At 36.7% G+C, this 18,332-nt stretch overlaps 1 protein-coding gene across 2 annotated transcripts in view; it reads right to left on the bottom strand.

The window, feature by feature from the left end:
• Window positions 1-18,332, bottom strand: part of GABRG3 (gamma-aminobutyric acid type A receptor subunit gamma3) — a 342,699-nt gene that overhangs the window by 310,744 nt on the left and 13,623 nt on the right. For both annotated transcript variants that reach the window (XM_061459748.1, XM_061459749.1), the window contains exon 3: window positions 13,989-14,056. In XM_061459748.1, coding sequence (XP_061315732.1) covers window positions 13,989-14,056 — 68 coding nt within the window. The remainder of the gene's footprint in view (window positions 1-13,988; window positions 14,057-18,332) is intronic.

Here is an 18,332-nt window from a genome sequence, read left to right as displayed (position 1 = left end):
AGAGGAAAGAAAATGGGTTGAGTAAAATTCAGACAAAGGCAAAAATAACACAAATCTGCTGAGAATCTGTTGAGAGAATGAGCAGAAAAGAAGCAGCATGTCATACTGTATTTCAGGTCCTGCTTTTAAGCTGTGGACTGGATAGCTCTCTCAGTTTTGATTAACCAAAGGAAAACACAAATCCAAACAATTCTATCTTTGATAGAAAAGTTTGTTTCTTACACTCAACCTTTGTTTGATACATGAGCAAGCATTACTGGCAAGTATTATAACCAGTAATTCATTAATTAAAATAAAACTTTGCAAGATGCCTACTACAGAAAACAGACTACATCTGTAGACTGACAGATTTTGGCCATTCATGGATATTAATGAAATTAATGAATTTAAAATTAAAAAAAAAAAAAACAACCTAAAAATTACAGGCTGATTCCATAATGCACTAGTTTTAAATCAACAAGTGAGCAGGAAGTTAATTAACTTGCCAAAAAGCTGTAAAGCCTTACTTGCAACAACTGAATTCTCCCAACATGATGTAAAACTCACCATATGTTATATGCCTTCAAATAAATTACACTGAACCTCCGCCTAAGCCTTCTTTATTCAAGAAGGGCTCCCTGCTTAACTATACCAGATATTTAGGAGGAAAGAAATACTTCTGTTAACATTTGCTCCCCCCTCCCTCCCTCAGCAGCATTTCATAAATTATATAGGAATAGATTATGAAGTATTATTTGGAGAGCATCTGAGGACCTCCCTTCAAAATACGAGCTGGGTTACTTCCTCATCCAGTACTCTGATCACTGTGAATTACTCATGCTATATTTTTTAAGTAAATATAGGTTGCGTTCCTTTGAGTATCTGCAACAATCACTTAAGAGAGGCTCAAAGTATTAATGGAAATGACTGCAGAGTAGGCAAAAAAAAAACAAAACAAAACAAACCAGCCTAATTATCAGCCCACTAGTTACCCTGTTTTTAATAGCATTCACTTAAAAACTCCTGAGTTGAAGTCCTGTCTTTTCCAGGTAGGACAAAAAAAATCCGGTCTACATTCTCCTGTATTCTAGCTGAAAGGCTTCTAAGTATTTCTTTGCTCACTGCATTTCTACTTCAAGAAATCCTCCCGGCTCCTGAGTCGAAAACTGCTCTTTTAAAGGTTATTAGAAACTCACAGGTTTTAAAGGAGAAATGCCAGTTTACAAATCATTTGAAAAACAACAACAAAAGCAATCTGCCCATTCTTACCAACCAGTTCCCAGAACCCAGCTGCCCTACCGCTCAAGAGCAGGTGGCTTGCTACGCTTCTTGTAGGCTCATCTCCTGCTGATCACAGTGGTGTCTGGGTAAATTTCAGGCAACTGTTTTGTCAAGTTTATTTGCTATAAATTAGTCCTGAGACATATGTTAGTCAAACAACATGCAAGCAAATCCAGTCTTCAGAAACTTTTGTCAGGTAATGTGTATGTGGATTCTGAGTAAAAAATCCTGAATTTCCACCAGAAAGTGAGATCTCTCGGCATTTCTGATACAAAAAAGCTATGTGGTAAAACTAAGATTAATTCACCAAACATGGAACTATACCTGCACTTGATACAGTACCAGTGAAGGATATCTTTTTAAGTCTCAAAGCCACTTTCATTAGTGTCCTGGGCTCAGCAGTAGCAGTCATTTTTCTCCTTCTTGGTAGCTGGTGCAGTGCAGTGTTTTGACTTTTGGCTCGGGAACGGAGCTGATAACAAGGATGTTTTGGTTTGGCCAAGGACTTTGTGAGCCTCATGCTCTGCCAGGGAGGAGGGGAAGGCAGGAGGAAGCAGAGACAGGACACCTGACCCAAACTGACCAAAGAGGTATTCCATACCACAGCACGTCATGCCCAGGATGTAACTGAGAGTTATCCAGAAGGGCTGGGGGACTGCGGGGTTGGAGGAGGTATGGGTCAGTGCTTGGTCGGGCTGGGGGGGGCGAGTTATCAGTCGGCTGGTGCTGAGGTGTTGTATTCTCTTCCCTTGTTATTTCCTTTATCATTATTATCATTGGTAGTAGCAGTAGTGATTTGTGTTATACCTTAGTTACTAAACTGTTCTTATCTCAACCCATGGGAGTTGCATTCTTTTCGATTCTCCTCTCCGCCCCTCCAGGAGTAGGGGGAGGGAAGGAAGGGGGGGGGGGGAGTGAGTGAATGAGTTGCCTGACTGGGTTTAAACCACGACAATTAGCCACCCCAGAAATCTAGGACTGAGCTATTAAAGATATCAAAACACTTGCTTTAAACAGCAAGAGGATTTTAAGTCTTACCTGAATCACACCTCATTGCAGAAGAACTTATACCTCTCAGCTGCAGACAGAAGATGATGGTAAAACGAGGACAAGACAGAGTGCTCTTCAGTTGTGTGTGGATGCAATGGCAACTGGAAGCCCCTGTATTCTAGTTCTCCTAGGAGAGCCCATGAAATCTGTAGCTGATGCAAATTTACAGTAAGAAAACAAGCACTTAAGGATATCGTAAAGAGAGAAATATAGGGAAAGTTTAGAATGTCATGAAGGTCCTTTCAATTTACTTACTTTTAATATGTACCAAGAAGTATAAGTCAATTGTGTTAAGACACACTCATCTCCCTAGATGTTTGCTCAGCAGAGGAGTTCCCAAAAAGACTCATCATACCTCTGACTCTGAGAGTAAGCCAGAAGTTCACAGAACTTTTTGGTGCTCAAAATCAGGTTTACCTTGTTTTTTTCAGAGTATTTTCTATTAGATAATATGCAATGACATAGGACTTATGTTCAACACTCATCAGCTCAGTATCTATTGCACTGCTGCATATCAGGCCACAGAGTATAATAATAGGTTACTAAAGTAAGGCACATCCAACTAGTAGTCATTTTGAGAAGTTTGTTGTAAACCTTTTATTCCACATTCCACAAAATTTTCTGAGGCAGATGCAGGATCCAGTTCTACTAAAGCAGCATTCTGCTGCTTCAATCCCAAGACCCTCCTGACGCCTCCATACAAATACCTGCTGGTACTGCAATAGCAATAAAAAGAAATCACCTTTTAATGAACAAAAAAATCTCAGACCAGAGAAACTTTGTGTATACTAAAGGAGGAACTAGTTTTCGGAAACATGATAGATTATCAAGAAATGCTTAAATACAAGTGAGAAAAAAAAAATAAACAATCAACCATACCTTTGATTTTTCAACTCCAAAAAGTCTTTAAATATAACTTTTGTGAATACTTTCCTAGCTTTTTATATACAAAATAACCTATTATATGCCACCATAATTGTCATTTCTATAGGTAAAGAGAGTTCAAAATATTAGCTCCATCACAGTGAGCTCTGTTTGGGTTAAAAGACCATCTTAGATCCTATCGCTTGCCATCCCCTTCAAAGACCAGGAGAGTTTAATGTTACCTGAATGGTAATGAATTTGGGACTACACCTATACAGCCCTTTCAGATTAAGCATATCCAGGCCTAAGACTCAATCATGTGATTATCTTTCCAGCTACACACTGGCCCTCCCTACACACTTCCTCCACCTTCAGGGTATCTCAGCTGGGTACTCAGATACAGCAAAATACACGGACACTAGTTCATAGCTGATAGCTGCCCCCATAAACAATATGAATGTAACAATCAAAATACTTACATCCAAACTTATGCACAGCTATGAAGAGGAGTATGAGCATGGCCTTGAATTCCCTTTTCAATTTTAGAGGAGCATGAGGGCTCTACTAATAGATTTTCCTACCCACCCTCCCCAGTGTGCCCCTTTTCTTTTCACCCTGCTCTTTCTTTTTACCTCCAATCCCAATTTCCTCATACCCCAACTCCTCAGTCCATTCCTATTCATTACACACAGCCAGTCCTCAGTCTTCTATGCTCTTCCAGACATCCATGTCTCAGTCCGTTCTTCTCACATTTATTTCAGGCAGTCCACCCTCTGACAGCACCCCAACCCATTGTCCATGGCAATCAGGTAACTCCCTCCTCTATGCTGCTGCGGTGCAGCAAGATCACTAAGAGCACAGAATACTCTTCCTTCACATCAGCTGCAGTAGCTCAAACGTAAGCTTTCCAGGAAATCCAGTCCACGCTCACACAGGAACATATGAAACACAGGTGGAATCAGAGATATAAGTTGCTAAAATCATTTTTCTCTGCAGAGCATGTGCAAACAGACTTGCAGACAGACTTTCACAGTGGCAACAGAAGGCATCTCTGACAGAGGAACTGCACCATACTCTCTCCTCTCTATCCCACCCAAAACCTTAAAATTTAATTTCCTTTCTGACTAGCATGAGGTAATAAAGTTTGGGGGGAGGAGGACGGTCACTCACTTTTGAATGTGAAAGCAATGCTTCTTCCTAGTTTTGTTTCAGAAACAGACAAACCACTGTCTGAACTGCTTTTGGCAAATAAAAGTTTTGTGATGGATATCTGCTGTTGAAAGTTTTACCCACACCTTTACAATAGTCAGCTGAAAACCACTGTTTACAAAGAAAAATACTACATAGATGCTCAATTAGATTATAACACCAACTGCAAGTACTTAGACCCTTATTTCACTATTTTCATTGAAATTTTATAATCCAGAGTAGTTTGACCGGAAGAAATTACTAGGTAAAGCTAAAATTACATTCAATTTTCTAAGTAAAACTGACCTGTCCTGCATCTCATCCTGGAAAATACTCAGTTAACACAAATGGAGAGTTAACCCATGGAAGGATTATTCAGATTCTGAACAAAAATGGAAGCTGAACTTCGTAAAGTTCAATTAGACGCAAAAATAATGAAAGACCACTTTCAAATCCAGTTCCTGACTTTGGTTTCCATGTGATACTCTGTACAAATCAGGTCACTTATTTAGGAGCTGACAGATTTTTGGCAGGTCCCTCATTTGTATTTAAGGTTTTGACTTCTGCTTTGTTTGTTGGTTTATTCAGAGTTTCATAAAGACTCTTGTAACTCTAGACCTATGGAGAGTTTAAAATCTGAGAGATGATAACCTGTTATCACAGCCTATATATATGTAAAAGCTAAGATAGGTATACTAGCAACAACAACAAAAAAAAAAAAAAAAAAAAAAAAAGAAAAAAAAGAAAAAAGGAGCGCTTCTAGGTGCATGAGAGCTAGGAAAAGTATGAAGTTTTTTTTCTGTGTGAGAAGTAAATTTATGTTTAGATTTTTCCTACTGAATAAGCTTACCCTGAATCTTTTGATACAGGTCTACTTGCACAATGCCAGCAAATAACTGCCAGCACAGGCACTACTGTATTCAACAACTAGCCAGTTGATGATTCTGCAAGCACAATGGCCTTTATGAGCAAAAGGCTTTTACCCCATCCTCTAGTTGATGGCTCTTCTGGTGGGGTATTTTGAAAGAAGTCGCAGTCCTAAACATTGCTATGTCAGCAAAAGTTTCATGCATAAATCTGGGCTAAACCAAAGAACAAGCACAAGTTGACCATTCAATGTGCCAGTGACATTGCTCCCATTACCTAGAACATTCACACAATGCCGGTTTAGCCAGACATTTTCAAAATCCAAAAGAAACTCCTAAATACTTCTTTTAATCTGCCTCTTTGCAGTTGGCTAATCTAGCTGTGCCACAATCTATCAAAAGCTTTGTGTGCTAGTCCAGTTAGGCAGCTCCCAAAGTGTAGGTCCAATTTTATCTTTTTTAAGGCATTCTCCGGGGCTTCCTACATTTGTGTTCATTTTCATATCCTTATACCTTTCCTGCAGTACCATCCACATGGCAAAGAAATGCTCAGACATATTTACATAAATACAGCTTCAGACACCAGAGAGTGAGAGAACACATTGCAAGGACAACAATGAAGATAAACTTAGCAGCTTTCAGGTGAGTGCAATCAGAAAATCTTGCAGTCTTTTTTTCTTTTTTGATACACTCTACAAAAGAACGATATGCGCGATTATAATATGCAAAAATACCCTCCTAATACCTAATCTTTTAATCTGAAAACAGTAAGAAGTACTTAGGAAAAAAGAAATATGAAAGAAGAAGCCTACGTACTAGCACAGGCAGCACATTTCCACTTATGTTAATGCAGTCAGCCATTTATTTCAGGTGAGAACCTGGGCCCCCTGTGGAATTCAGACCACAACATTAAGCACCAGGCAGATCTTTCACTGCTGTACACATCATCTTTTTATTCAGCCACATACGGCACAGAATAAATTTCCCAACTTACTGGTGTTTCACTTTGCACTCTCCACAATAGTGCAAATTGTAAGAAAAGAGAGAAGGCAGTGAGGATCCAATATGTTCAACTACCAAAATGAACTTTGGGTTACTTGGAATCTTATAATTAGCCTCTTGGCATGACTCAAGATTTATGCCTGGCATAATTCCATTCACTTCCTGAGAGATTAATTTATTTCTTTCATTGTTTATGCCATTTCACACATTGTACATAGGTATCAGCGTAAGTCAGGAACACAAAGTCGTTGACTGCGTTTACCTAGATCCTTATGTATGCCCTAATTGAATCACAAACAAAAATGATTGCATGAACTGAACTTACCCAAAATTGTTAGTCTGATTTCAAACCAGCACCAAGAGGAGAGGCAAGCCTACATGATTCTGACCAAACAATATAGCTTGATAGCTCATCTCAGTGTCTAATGAAGTAACATTTGCATAATGCATGAAGTACAATTTAGGAAAATTGAAACTGCTTTGCCTTAAAGATGGCCAGATGTTTAGTGAGCACGTGATCAAGTGACAATTTCACCCAAAGAAATGAAGACCAAGACAGAGGCAGATAAGTAATACAGGAGGAATTTTTTCATTTCTATCTCAATTCTTCAATTACTAAAAGCAGTAAAATCAAATAACTGATACTATTAGAAAAAGAGATGGTTTATTACAATATAATAATTTCTATAAATTGAAAGAATAAAGTCATACCTTTCTACAGTTCACAGTTTTGATTGCCTTGTAATTCAACCTTAAATCTACAGGCCTTCTAGGTAACGAAAAAAAAGCCATACTTTGCACACTGCAGTAAATATACCTTAGGGAAATATTTACCTGAACAGCCGTTTGAAAGCACAGGGCTATCAGAGTCCGATATATTGAGTGTGTGTAAGCATATAGCAGTTATTTCTTTGTCTCAGTTAGATGACAAAGTTTACCAAACATGAACTATCAGCCAAAGCTCAGTATCCCTTGAGTCCACCAGCTACTGTTACCAAGAATGATTTTGAGAGACAAGGTCTGAAAGCAGAGGTATTCTTATTGGGTAATACAGGAGGAAATGTTTCATTTCTATTTGCATTCCAATTCTTCAATTACTAAAAGCAGTAAAATCAAGTAACTGACATTACTGGACAAAAAGATGTCTAATATAGGTATGAAGAAAAAAAAAATAAAAATCACCAAATCTTGGGCACACATGCCCTTTTTTTTTTTGATCCAAAACAGACACTGAGAACTTCAAGCCTATTGAGATGAATATATCCTAAGTGAAAATAAGTTACATTAATCAGCAGACAATAACGATAAAGGTTAGTATGTACAATTGAATCAGGAGAAGGTGCAACAGACAAGAAAGGTCACAAGTACTTGCCACTTACAAAGGTTACCTGGAACACAAGTTGTACAGAGATATAAACCAATGCCACTATTGAGCTTGTGCTTTTTTATATTCAAGACAGTTATGAAATTTCATTTCCAGGCTGCTTCTTGACGGTGTTAATAATCTTTCTCTAGGATAACGTCCTGAAGGTCTGAAATAGAATGGCTGTCCTATGAAACCTTCTCAAAATAGTAGCCAACCGTTTCTGGTTTTCTGCCTCTGTTACAGTTCACTGTGATGAATCATATTTATTCTGTTTCTCCCATATAGTCTTCACAGGAACTTTTGACTTCAGAGAAGAATATTCATACAGAAGCAGACTACATGACAGTGTAATCACCACTGTGCCTATGTCAAATGTGATAAAGCATCTGCATGTTGAAGGGTTTCTCCATTTTTTCCAAATATACCCCCTTTGTAACAGCTGGCCTAATTTGTTTCCTTCAAACAGCTTTTTTAAATCACAAATCACAACAGGTACAACAAACCTTTATTACAACCTTTTTTTTTTTTTTTTTTTAAAGACCAGAATTCCTATAGAAGATTACTCACAGAAAGTGCCAAGAATTATACAGTTTTCTTCTCAATTCACTATCTATGCAAAGAAAATATCAGTGGAGCTCAGACTGATATAAGTATTTAACAACCATTGACATTTATATTAAGCTAGGCACTGTAAGAAAGAACTTGACACTTGCATACCTTTGTGAACATGGTCCTAACTTTTTCGAGCTATACGTATGAGAATTGCAACATGTTACTATACCTAGGTATTTAACACCTCCCATGGCTAAGGTCCTTAAGCACTTTTGAAAATTCTGTTATCCTTGCAAAATAAGACAAAACAAGTTAGTTAGAGAAAGCAGGAAGCAGCTATCCCTGCTCCTATGTCTCCCAAAGAATGCATTTTCTTAGATAAGCTCTGAGAAAAACAGCCTTCAGGTAAGAACAGAAAACAGTCAGAAAAGGAGGTAGCAGTTTGTTTGGTTTAGGGTTCTTACAACAGCTCTAGAGCCCTGAACAGTTTCCTTATCTTTGCCATTGAAAATTAAATAAACAGTAAAATCAGTATACTAACATTAAACTGTTTGTTGCTGTTTTTAACAAAGTGACTCTATCTCACTGGAATGCCTGTTTAATTAAAACACATCCAGAACTATGGTCAAAAGCGTCTGCTTTTTTGTAGTATGCAAAAACCTAATATTATTACAAAACCATTTTCCTGTCACCAACTTGCTTCAGCACTCAGGGGTTGCAAATGTAATTTGTGGAAGTAGGAAAAAAGGCACAAGTTTCTGGAAGAAATAGCAGTTTTAAGGCTAGAAAACAGCTTGTCCAACACTCTATATAGCAAAACCACCTAACAAAAAGCTGACACACAAGAAGACAGAGGTGGAGAGAGCTCTGAGGAAGAAACCTATGAAAACATATAAAGAACCTAGAATATAACTATTTTTGACCACATAAAAGTCCCTTTTCTAGGACAAGAAAGTAATAAATGAAGACCACAGTGATTTAAAAGGAGAAAAGTATATGCTGTTAACAAAAGCATGGAGGTGTTGGGATACAGATATATCCCTGCAGTTTGTAGACTTTCTTAATTGCAGAAACCAAGCATTTGTTTTATTCTTCAGTTCTGTGCAGTCACTCAGCAGAAATACCTTGTCTGTACCAGAAAATGCATGTCTAAGAGTACTTAACTGTCAAGGGACACCATGTTCACTAAAAAAGCTTGAAGGGAAATGAAATACAACTCTCTAAACCTTTAGTTTTAAGCAATGGGACAATAAGGGAAATTATGTCCAATTAGACTAGGGACAAACTCTCAGGTGGAAAAAAAATTAAGGTACATGGGCTCTTCTGGGTTTTATTCATTGTAAAAATGGTGTAAAAAATGAAGGGCATTGTTCTGATGCATAAATGACACTGACGAATGGTATTCATTCTTTACCAACAAAACCCCCTGTTTTACAATATAAAGGGGGGGGAACCAAGATTGCAGATGAATTTTAAAATTTTTAAAACTCACTCAGAAGATCCCTAACATCAGCGGAATCATGTTCATTATGATTACAGGTATGACAAAGTTTTTTTAAATAAAGATAAAATCTTGTGGTAGAAATGAATATTGCACCCTACAAGGCAGGTTCTCTAATGACGCTCTAACATGAAATAGCAAGTTGAGGATTTCTGTAACTTTCTTTATGAAGAGATGAAAACCAAGACAAAGTGATAAAATATGCATACAGGAAGACTTAGTTGGGTGCAGAACATCCATGTGTCATTTACTTTTAAATCAACTAGTGTATGGGTCTTTTTTAGATGCGTTCAAGTTCATATCCAATTACGATTTTGATAAAAGGCAGGCATCAAGATATTCATTCAATAGATGGCTTTTATCTGTTAAACAAGTCACCCTAAAATTTCTGAACATGCACTCAAGCATCTCAGAGTTTTCAATTTCAAAATACTCTCCTCTAGTATCAGTCATTTCTGTCATTTCATAACATCAAGCCATAGATCTAAATGTTGAAATTACTTTCTCCTTCAAAGCCGTTGCCACTTAAAACTGCCTCCCAGTATCACTTAGTTAATTATTCAGCCTGCTTTTACCTTTTTGTTCTCACGATTCCTTTTCCTTGCTAATTAACATGAACTTCTTTTAGACTATTCCATATATAATCTTCCATGTCACAGACAAAGAGTCACCACTGTCTATCCAGAAAACAAGTTTCTATTGTCATCATAAAGATGTTATAAAGATGAATCTGTAATAGCAGAGCATCTATGTTACTTTCATACAATCTCTCCTGTCTTTTCTGGAAATCTTGAGGTTCTACATATTTTGGAAAGCAACTAAGAAATGAATCAGTGATAGGGTTTTTAGAATCATTGAATCACAGAACAGTTAGGGCTGGAAAGGACCTTAAGATCATTCAGTTCCAACCCCCCCCTGCCATGGGCAGGGACACCTCACACTAAACCATGTCACCCAAGGCTCTGTCCAGCCTGGCCTTGAACATTGCCAGGGATGAAGCATTCACAACAATTCCATTTTAGGGAAAGTGCAAACAGTCTGGAATGCAGGGTCAACCATATATTCCTGTGGATTATGCCATCTTTGTCACAGAGAACACTGACTTTGCTTTGACTGCAAGCCTATTTGGAGGGATCCCTAATATTTTTTCCCCTTGTGGCACTTCTAGTCTCAGTCTAAGGGGATTTCTTTTCTCAGAGTCACAAGTATTCACATACAATTCATCTGAGGTTATCTTTGCTGTAGGTAGGTGTCTGGTAGCACCTGTCTTTTCCCTGACTGTTAAAGAAACAATGAGATCTTAATACTCATGCTTAAGTCTAATCATAATTATAACAAAGTTATTGACATCTGAAAAGCTTTGCTCTACAGAATTGGCGTTAGCATTCAACTGAACATCCACTGAATAGATAACTTACAGAAAATTATTTTACTTCCTAGGTTTCACCCACAGGATGGAAAGCACTGATGAAAACTGATAAGAAAATATACCTGCAGAGTCTGATCTTTAGAGAAGCTCCACATGACTTTGCCTCAGAAGCACTGCAGATTTAGAAAAAAATGATAGAGCTAAGGGCTAAGTTTGGAAGTACACAGCAGGGAAGTCTTCCTTCTACATGTTGATGATCTCACTCTTGAAATAGAAGAGATGGAAATCAGTGTAATCATCTTTCTTTTTGCTCAATCAACTTGCCGAGTTGCCTTGACAGAATAGCTCACCTTTTAATAATAATTTAGTGCAGAAAAGCTAAAAGTTCCTGTCCTGCTGAGCAACATAGCATATGTAGCTTCTCACAGGAATACTCTTTTTTTCTCTCAGAATACTATTCTAAACTCTGTACACAATTTTCACACACGTTCATCTCTCTTCAACAGTTCAGTTATATGACAGGAATCAGGTTGAAGATGGTCCCTTCCCTCCTCTTCCTCTGCCACAGGTAATCTCCAGCTAATTCACACGTACCCATGCTCCAGCAGTTCACAGGGTACACTAAAAACTGCTTACTTAAAAATATTTTTAAATAGTATTTTTAATCCCCAAAAATGCTGTTTGTTTGTTGGGTTTTGTTTTTTGTTTTGGTTTGGTTTTTTTGTTGTTTTTTTCTGGTAGAACATCACAGTGCTACTGCATACTGTAGACAAACAGAAATAGAATCTTAGAATCACAGAATCAACGGAAAAAAAATCAAGTAACACAAATGGGGAGAAAAGTAGCTCCTCAATCAGTTCTTCCATTGGAGAAGAGTAACACAGTAACACAGCTTGTAGGTCTGAGAGGAGGACTTACCTTCATTGTAAATTTGAGACTACAAGCCCCTTTCTGCTCTCTCATGTAAGTCTGGATCAGATCCAAAGTAACAGAGCAGAAATTGAGCTTCTGGAAGACAGTTTGCTATTACATTTGAGTGCTTAATATTAATCTCCTGTATTGATAACTAGGTTTGAGAATAAAGGTGAAACTCAAAAAGTGCTTAGCTAGTTTAGATCCAGTTTCAGTAGGATATACTTTCCACAAGCATATCTGAAACATGATCCATTTCTGTTCAGAAGTTTAAATAAAGTTTTACACAGACTTAAGTCCTTAAAAACTTCAGGTACCTGCATTTTATATTTCATCTTTTTTTTTTTTTATCATTTGCCCTTATAGATTATAAATAGTTTTTTTTCAGCTGCAACCAAGGAATTTCTCTACACCATATACTCATTAATCATCCTATTAAGATCGCCTACTACCAAGGAGATACAGTATGCAGTTTTTAACCTAGTGTCTTTCCATCTTGGTGCCATAAGATACTCTGAACTCAAAGTTAAAGGATAAGTAAATTAGTCATGTTTTGACTGTGCCCTAACAATCTTCCAGGAACCACTGGTTCCTTCTATTATTATATTTTCTTTCTTCCTATCTGAATCAGTTCTGATCAAATGCTTTCTTAATTATTATTCCACATACATCTCCAACACCCAAAAAGACTTCAAAAAGTAAGCATCCTTACCATTGTTTCCATTGTTTTTTAACAGAGTACCCACTCCTAGAGTATATGGAAATGCAAGCCAGAAAATAGGTCTTTTGATAAATTATTCCCTGGACAAGTCATTTAGTACACAGTTGGGGAAGGGCAAAATAATTAGATATTTATTAGTTCAAGAATGAAGAAGGTACTACCATTGCTTGATATTCAGTGCTTCATATGAAATATGACCAATACAATTCACACTCTAAATATGTGGCCAAGTTGGTCCCAGTACATAATTTGTTCTGTCTGTATTTGCCAGATTTCCCATTACCAGGGGGCATGGGAGTCTCTGACTATCCAGTATTTGACATGCTGCAACAATTTCCATTCTCCCACATACACAGGCAAAAACAACCAGGATGAATGACCACATTTCAAATTCAGGAGTTTTTACTCAAAACCACAAAACGTACATGCAGCGCATTTATTAGATTCTTATATGGACATGGTACACAGCAGCATTTGAATGTCATTGTGAAAAAGAGAAAGTAATTTCTCTGAAGAGGTTAGTGTAAGAGCTGTAAGTAAATTAAGATATTAACAGGCCCTCTGTTACTAAACTGTATTAAGGAAAAATTCAGCTTAGCTTACAAGAAGGAATACGGTACTGATTCCGAACATGAAGGTGCACAAGAAGCTACAGCAACCCATACCTCTATAACTACATAAAGATACAAGAAATTATTTGCTTTCTAAATCTGAATGTATTACTATGGAATTGAGAAACATGCTGGAGTTAAGACTGCAACAAATTACTTATGTTTTGCTAAGTCTGCTACTGTCACACTATCACACAGACTCTTCAGTTTCTCCTGCCTTTGTACATGCAGCATAGCTACGTACAAGTTCTTCAAAATTGTACTTTAAGGCTAAAGATTGTTAATAACTTACTGAAAGAAGAGTAACCACTGAAGAGATGATGAATTTCAAATAAATACACTGATAGTATGTGATGATTCTCATTAATTCCACATTATGAAGCTCTGTATATTCGACTGACTCTTGAAACATTGAATTCAGATTTTTCTTGACACTAGCTATGCTTCATATATATTGTTTTTTTTTAGCTATGAAGGCTATTTTGCTATTCAAGATCTACCAGCATTTTGTGGTAGACAACACAGAGGATAATACTGGCTTGTAGGCTTGTTCCTGTCTTGAAGAGACACAAAAGATTCATCTGAAAAACAGAGCTATAGCTGAAAACAAAACTAAATCAACAATAAAAACAACCTATCCTGGTGGTATTTATGCCTTTTTCAAAAGCTAGTATTGATGCCAAAACCAGCAGTCCAGATAAAAATTTTTGTTAGCAAGTCACTTACCATATTTATTGATGATACGGGACCAATGCTGTTGACATAAATGTCAACATCAATAACTGTTGGTTTTACTGTGAAGAAAAAAAAAGAAAATGATTTTCCAGAAAACATAAGTAATCACTTTAAATATTTTCCTCCCCAATAACCGTAAGTTCTGCTCTTCAGGTAGAGCTACTGAGAAATATGGATAATATATTTTTTGCGGAAGACAAGGGTCTTTTCCTTGAATCAAAAAATGTCATAAATTACAGCCTGTACCACTTTATCATTATGATCCCTATTTATTTCAGCAGCAACTTGTTAAACAAGCTTTCAGTACTAAGCACAGTGGCTCAAAGTCAGAACATAACATGACTGACACAAAACTAGAAATAATGGAGCATATCATTTTTTCTACTACCTCAACATGCAGGTCCTTTAGTATGCTTGTTCCACACCAAAAAATCTTTCCAGATTTTCTCATCTCATTGGCCCTGAAATAATCTTAATTTAGAGGAAAATTATGATGAAATCCCTTTAGCTAGACCTAAGCAACTGTTCTCCTTTCCATTTAGACTCATTCCCTCCAGCCCACGTTGCCTTTGCACTCATTCATCCAAAGCTTTTTGAATTTGATTTGATTTATTACATGCAATTTTCTCACAAGATCTTCCATGTTTTCAGACTTCCAGGATTTAATAGGCTAAGACAAGCTCTGTACTCCTTTCCGTAGCTCAGGCCACTAGGATTTATTTCAGGATTTTTGGTGGCAGTGTACCTGATGAACATTATTCAGATAGCTCTTACTGGTGGTGTAGGCTAACTCTAATGCCACTTTTACACTGAAAGACACATTTGTCTTATACGGCCCTCCTTCTGACCTCACAGCGTATACATTAACCTCTGAATTGAGATATTAATTTGTGTTTTACTTTCTACAGAGTTAGCTGACCAGAACTATGTAAGTAGTCCTGTTATAACCTACATAGTCAGAGCTGATGGAAACTTTGCCCTCGTAAGGCAACAGCTTCTGTTAGATATCTCCCTTTCCTATAGAGGCACCACCCTTACTCAGGGTCTTCAAAAACCTCCAGAAAACAATTCAAACCACTGAAATTTGGGAACTATGCTGAACTCGAGGCTTTTTTCTCCCCCCCCCCCCCTTACCCTCAAGCCCCCTCGAATGAGGAAATGCAAGTACATCAGCCACTCAAAACTCAGCTTTCCTTGAGGAAGCTACTAAGCAGAGAAGTGATGAACAGTTAAATACCACAGTTCCATGGGAAGATTCTCTCAATTAATTTATCTAAAGCTTAAGAAGCCATTCTGCACAAAGCTGAAAATAAACAGGCATCTACACATGTAAAGATGATTTTTTTTTTTTTTCCCCCCCATCCCTCAAATTTCAGACTAACATTATGATGCTGAAAAATTCTGAAGTACCTTAAAAGTTAGAAAGGCAGGCTGGCTTGTCATGTAAGACTTTGGTATGTACATATCATTAGGAAGAGTAGATCTGATGTTGCAAAAACACACATTAAAGTGGGTATAAATAGTGGTTGAAGATGATAACCATTCCTTAGAATTCATAAAGTGACACACACTTCTTTTACTGCATATGGTCAAAACTTCCAGGATTATTTATGGTCACAGTTTCAAATTGTCTGAAGTACTGGCTTAAAAACTTGTTGGATCTTCCCCTGAGCAAAAGAAAATCTGAACTCAGCTGAACAAGCACAACTGATTAATGCAACTCTAATTGTACCCAGCTAATAGCAAAATAGGAGTCTAGCAGCTTCTGGTAATAAGACTTGCCTCAAAATGCAGTAATAAATGTCATTACATAGGAATTGGTAATAGCGGGGAACTACAGCTAGCTCTTTTACCAAGACAGCATATGTGGAATAAATGGCTCTGATCTTTCTTGGTCTTAGGCACATATCTAGCTGGAATTTCAACACTAAGGAGTTCTGGTGAGTGTTAATGGGACTAAACAGTGATGTAAATTGGCACTCAATTGAACTTTAGCAGGATTAGGGACAAAGTTCAGGACCAGAACACAGTGCTTGGAATCCATTTTTGTTTAATCATTGCAGCTAAGTATATAAATAGATTATGTGATCATAATTTCTCCTGAATGTGCTGGACCAAAAAATGAAGAAGTGCTTGTTAATGCTAAAGAGAATTTTGTCTTACAGTAAACATCTAATCTTGAAACAGAACAAAACTAAGCAGCAGGCACTTCTTATGTCAAACTAAATCATCAACTAACCTCAGACATTCACAGTGAAATTCAAATTAAAAGCAAACAAATAAATAAATACACGTAAGCTATTATATCACTACAAAAAAAAAGACTGAAAGTTTCTTTGAATTATACTTTATTTTCCTAGGCAGAGGCAGAAACTACAATTGTAATAAAATTGCATGGCAAATGTGTGTTCAGGTTTTGAAAGAAAAGACAGAAGAGTACAGTTGTTGTTGCACATGATCTTTCATGGATATAAACAGATATAAACTGGGAGAACCACTAAGTATAAATTTCAGGGGGTTTTATTCAAGGATTTCAATTCAAAATACCTAACATGATGAGGCAAAGATTTTAAGATTATTTCATCCAAAATGCATTATAGAAAAGAAAATAACCAAGTCTTAAAGTTATCATATTTTATTAGAAAAAATTCACCCTCTACCAGTCTTCAATATAAACTAAGTTTAACGGAAAGACATAAATAGTTACATTACCAATTATTTCAAGTTTTTCATTATACTACATTCATTTGTGAACACTTTGCTCATGGACTGATTGAAGTCATGCATCAAGTTGCTGAGCTGCAGATAGAACCTTTTGTCTTGCACTAAGAATGTCCTCACAGTCTTGATGACTGAACAACATTAAGTGTTAATGTCTCACTAAAAGCTGGCAATAAGATCACAAATGGATACTCAGCTCCAGTACCATTCTGAAATCAGCAACAGCCCAAAATAGTTCTAGAGAGCTGTCAGAAACTTGTAAAAATTACTGGCAGAACCATGCATATATCATATGCAGGAGAGCAATTAAACGTTGTCAACAAATGTACTAACCTTCTCAAAGTTCTTTGAAATAATCTTTACATGGTAGTTAACTTTCCCTAAAAGACAATGTCAGCACATCCAAGTAACTGCAGTGTTATGCTGCTGCACAGTGCTAAGGTTAGCTAGCTGCTTATCACAATCATTTCATCTTCAAACATGTTAGTTTTAACTGAGGAAGGAATTTATCAAGCCAATCAAAATATCTGCAAACAAAATTAAGGTCACATCAATATTTAAATAATAGTCCCCATCTGATCTAAATGGCATGGCTTTGAGACAGACAGAATGTTTAAATGCCAGTCAGCCTTGTGACTATTACATTACAAAGACACATCCAAGTGAAATTTGTCTAAAAACATTAGAGAATTCAAAAAACACCTAGCCACAGGAGTCATGAGTTCAACACTGCCTGCAAAGCTCATTTCAGAAGCCAGGTGGACACTTAATTTAATTAGTATAAAGCTAGGTCAGGTATGTCTGGACAACACCACAACACAGAAACAGCTAGAATAATGACCTGATCACAAATACCCATGCAGGCCTACTACAGGATTTGCGTCGTCCTGCGTTATAGATTTACACTGGTGAAATAAACAGTACCTGAGCCTGAAACACATTAAAATCCATTAAGACATTACTCTTGAACATATGCAAGCTGATCATGTGTGTAAAAAAAAAAAAATAAATTAAAAAAAAAAAACAGATGAATTGGGAGAAATTGTAAAGACTTATGAAAAAATTGAAAAAGGGATTTTATAAAGCTTCACAAGTAATGTAAGGAATAAACTCTGCAATAAGTTCCTGCCATTTTGCTTATTTAGTACTTTAAAATTTTCTATCCTTTTAAAATATCTTTTATTTTTGATAGTTCTCTGCTACCCAGAATTGATCCTTATTTCATGAATGAAACCATTCTGTTTCCTTCCTACAGAAAGCTTCCTCCACAATTAACTCTAGCCAAATAGCATTTATGTTCCTGCCTAAATCATAAATACTTAGAATTATTTTTTAAAGTTTAATGTTTAGAAATACTTTATTGCAAGTTCATTTAAACACGAGCTCTTATAAATTTTAAATAAAATTTAAATTATTTTTTGTTGAGAGTTAACCTTTCTTATACTGTTCAAACAACTACCAAGTCTAAATGATTCTAGTTTTAGCCAGAGCAGAGGTGGTTAAAATGTTATGGATCAATACACACGTATTTATAGAAGCAAAGCAACTAGCACCAGATTTTTAGGAGGCATGCAGCCACATAAACAGAATATGAGCTCTGTTCCAGAAACACAT

Source organism: Pezoporus flaviventris, unplaced genomic scaffold, assembly GCF_033815535.1.
Source record: "Pezoporus flaviventris isolate CSIRO_AGI_PZ_B2104156 unplaced genomic scaffold, CSIRO_AGI_Pfla_v1 ptg000030l, whole genome shotgun sequence".
Taxonomy (NCBI): domain Eukaryota; kingdom Metazoa; phylum Chordata; class Aves; order Psittaciformes; family Psittacidae; genus Pezoporus; species Pezoporus flaviventris.
Note: the sequence above shows the minus strand (reverse complement) of the source record. Positions and strands in the feature narration are given on the sequence as shown.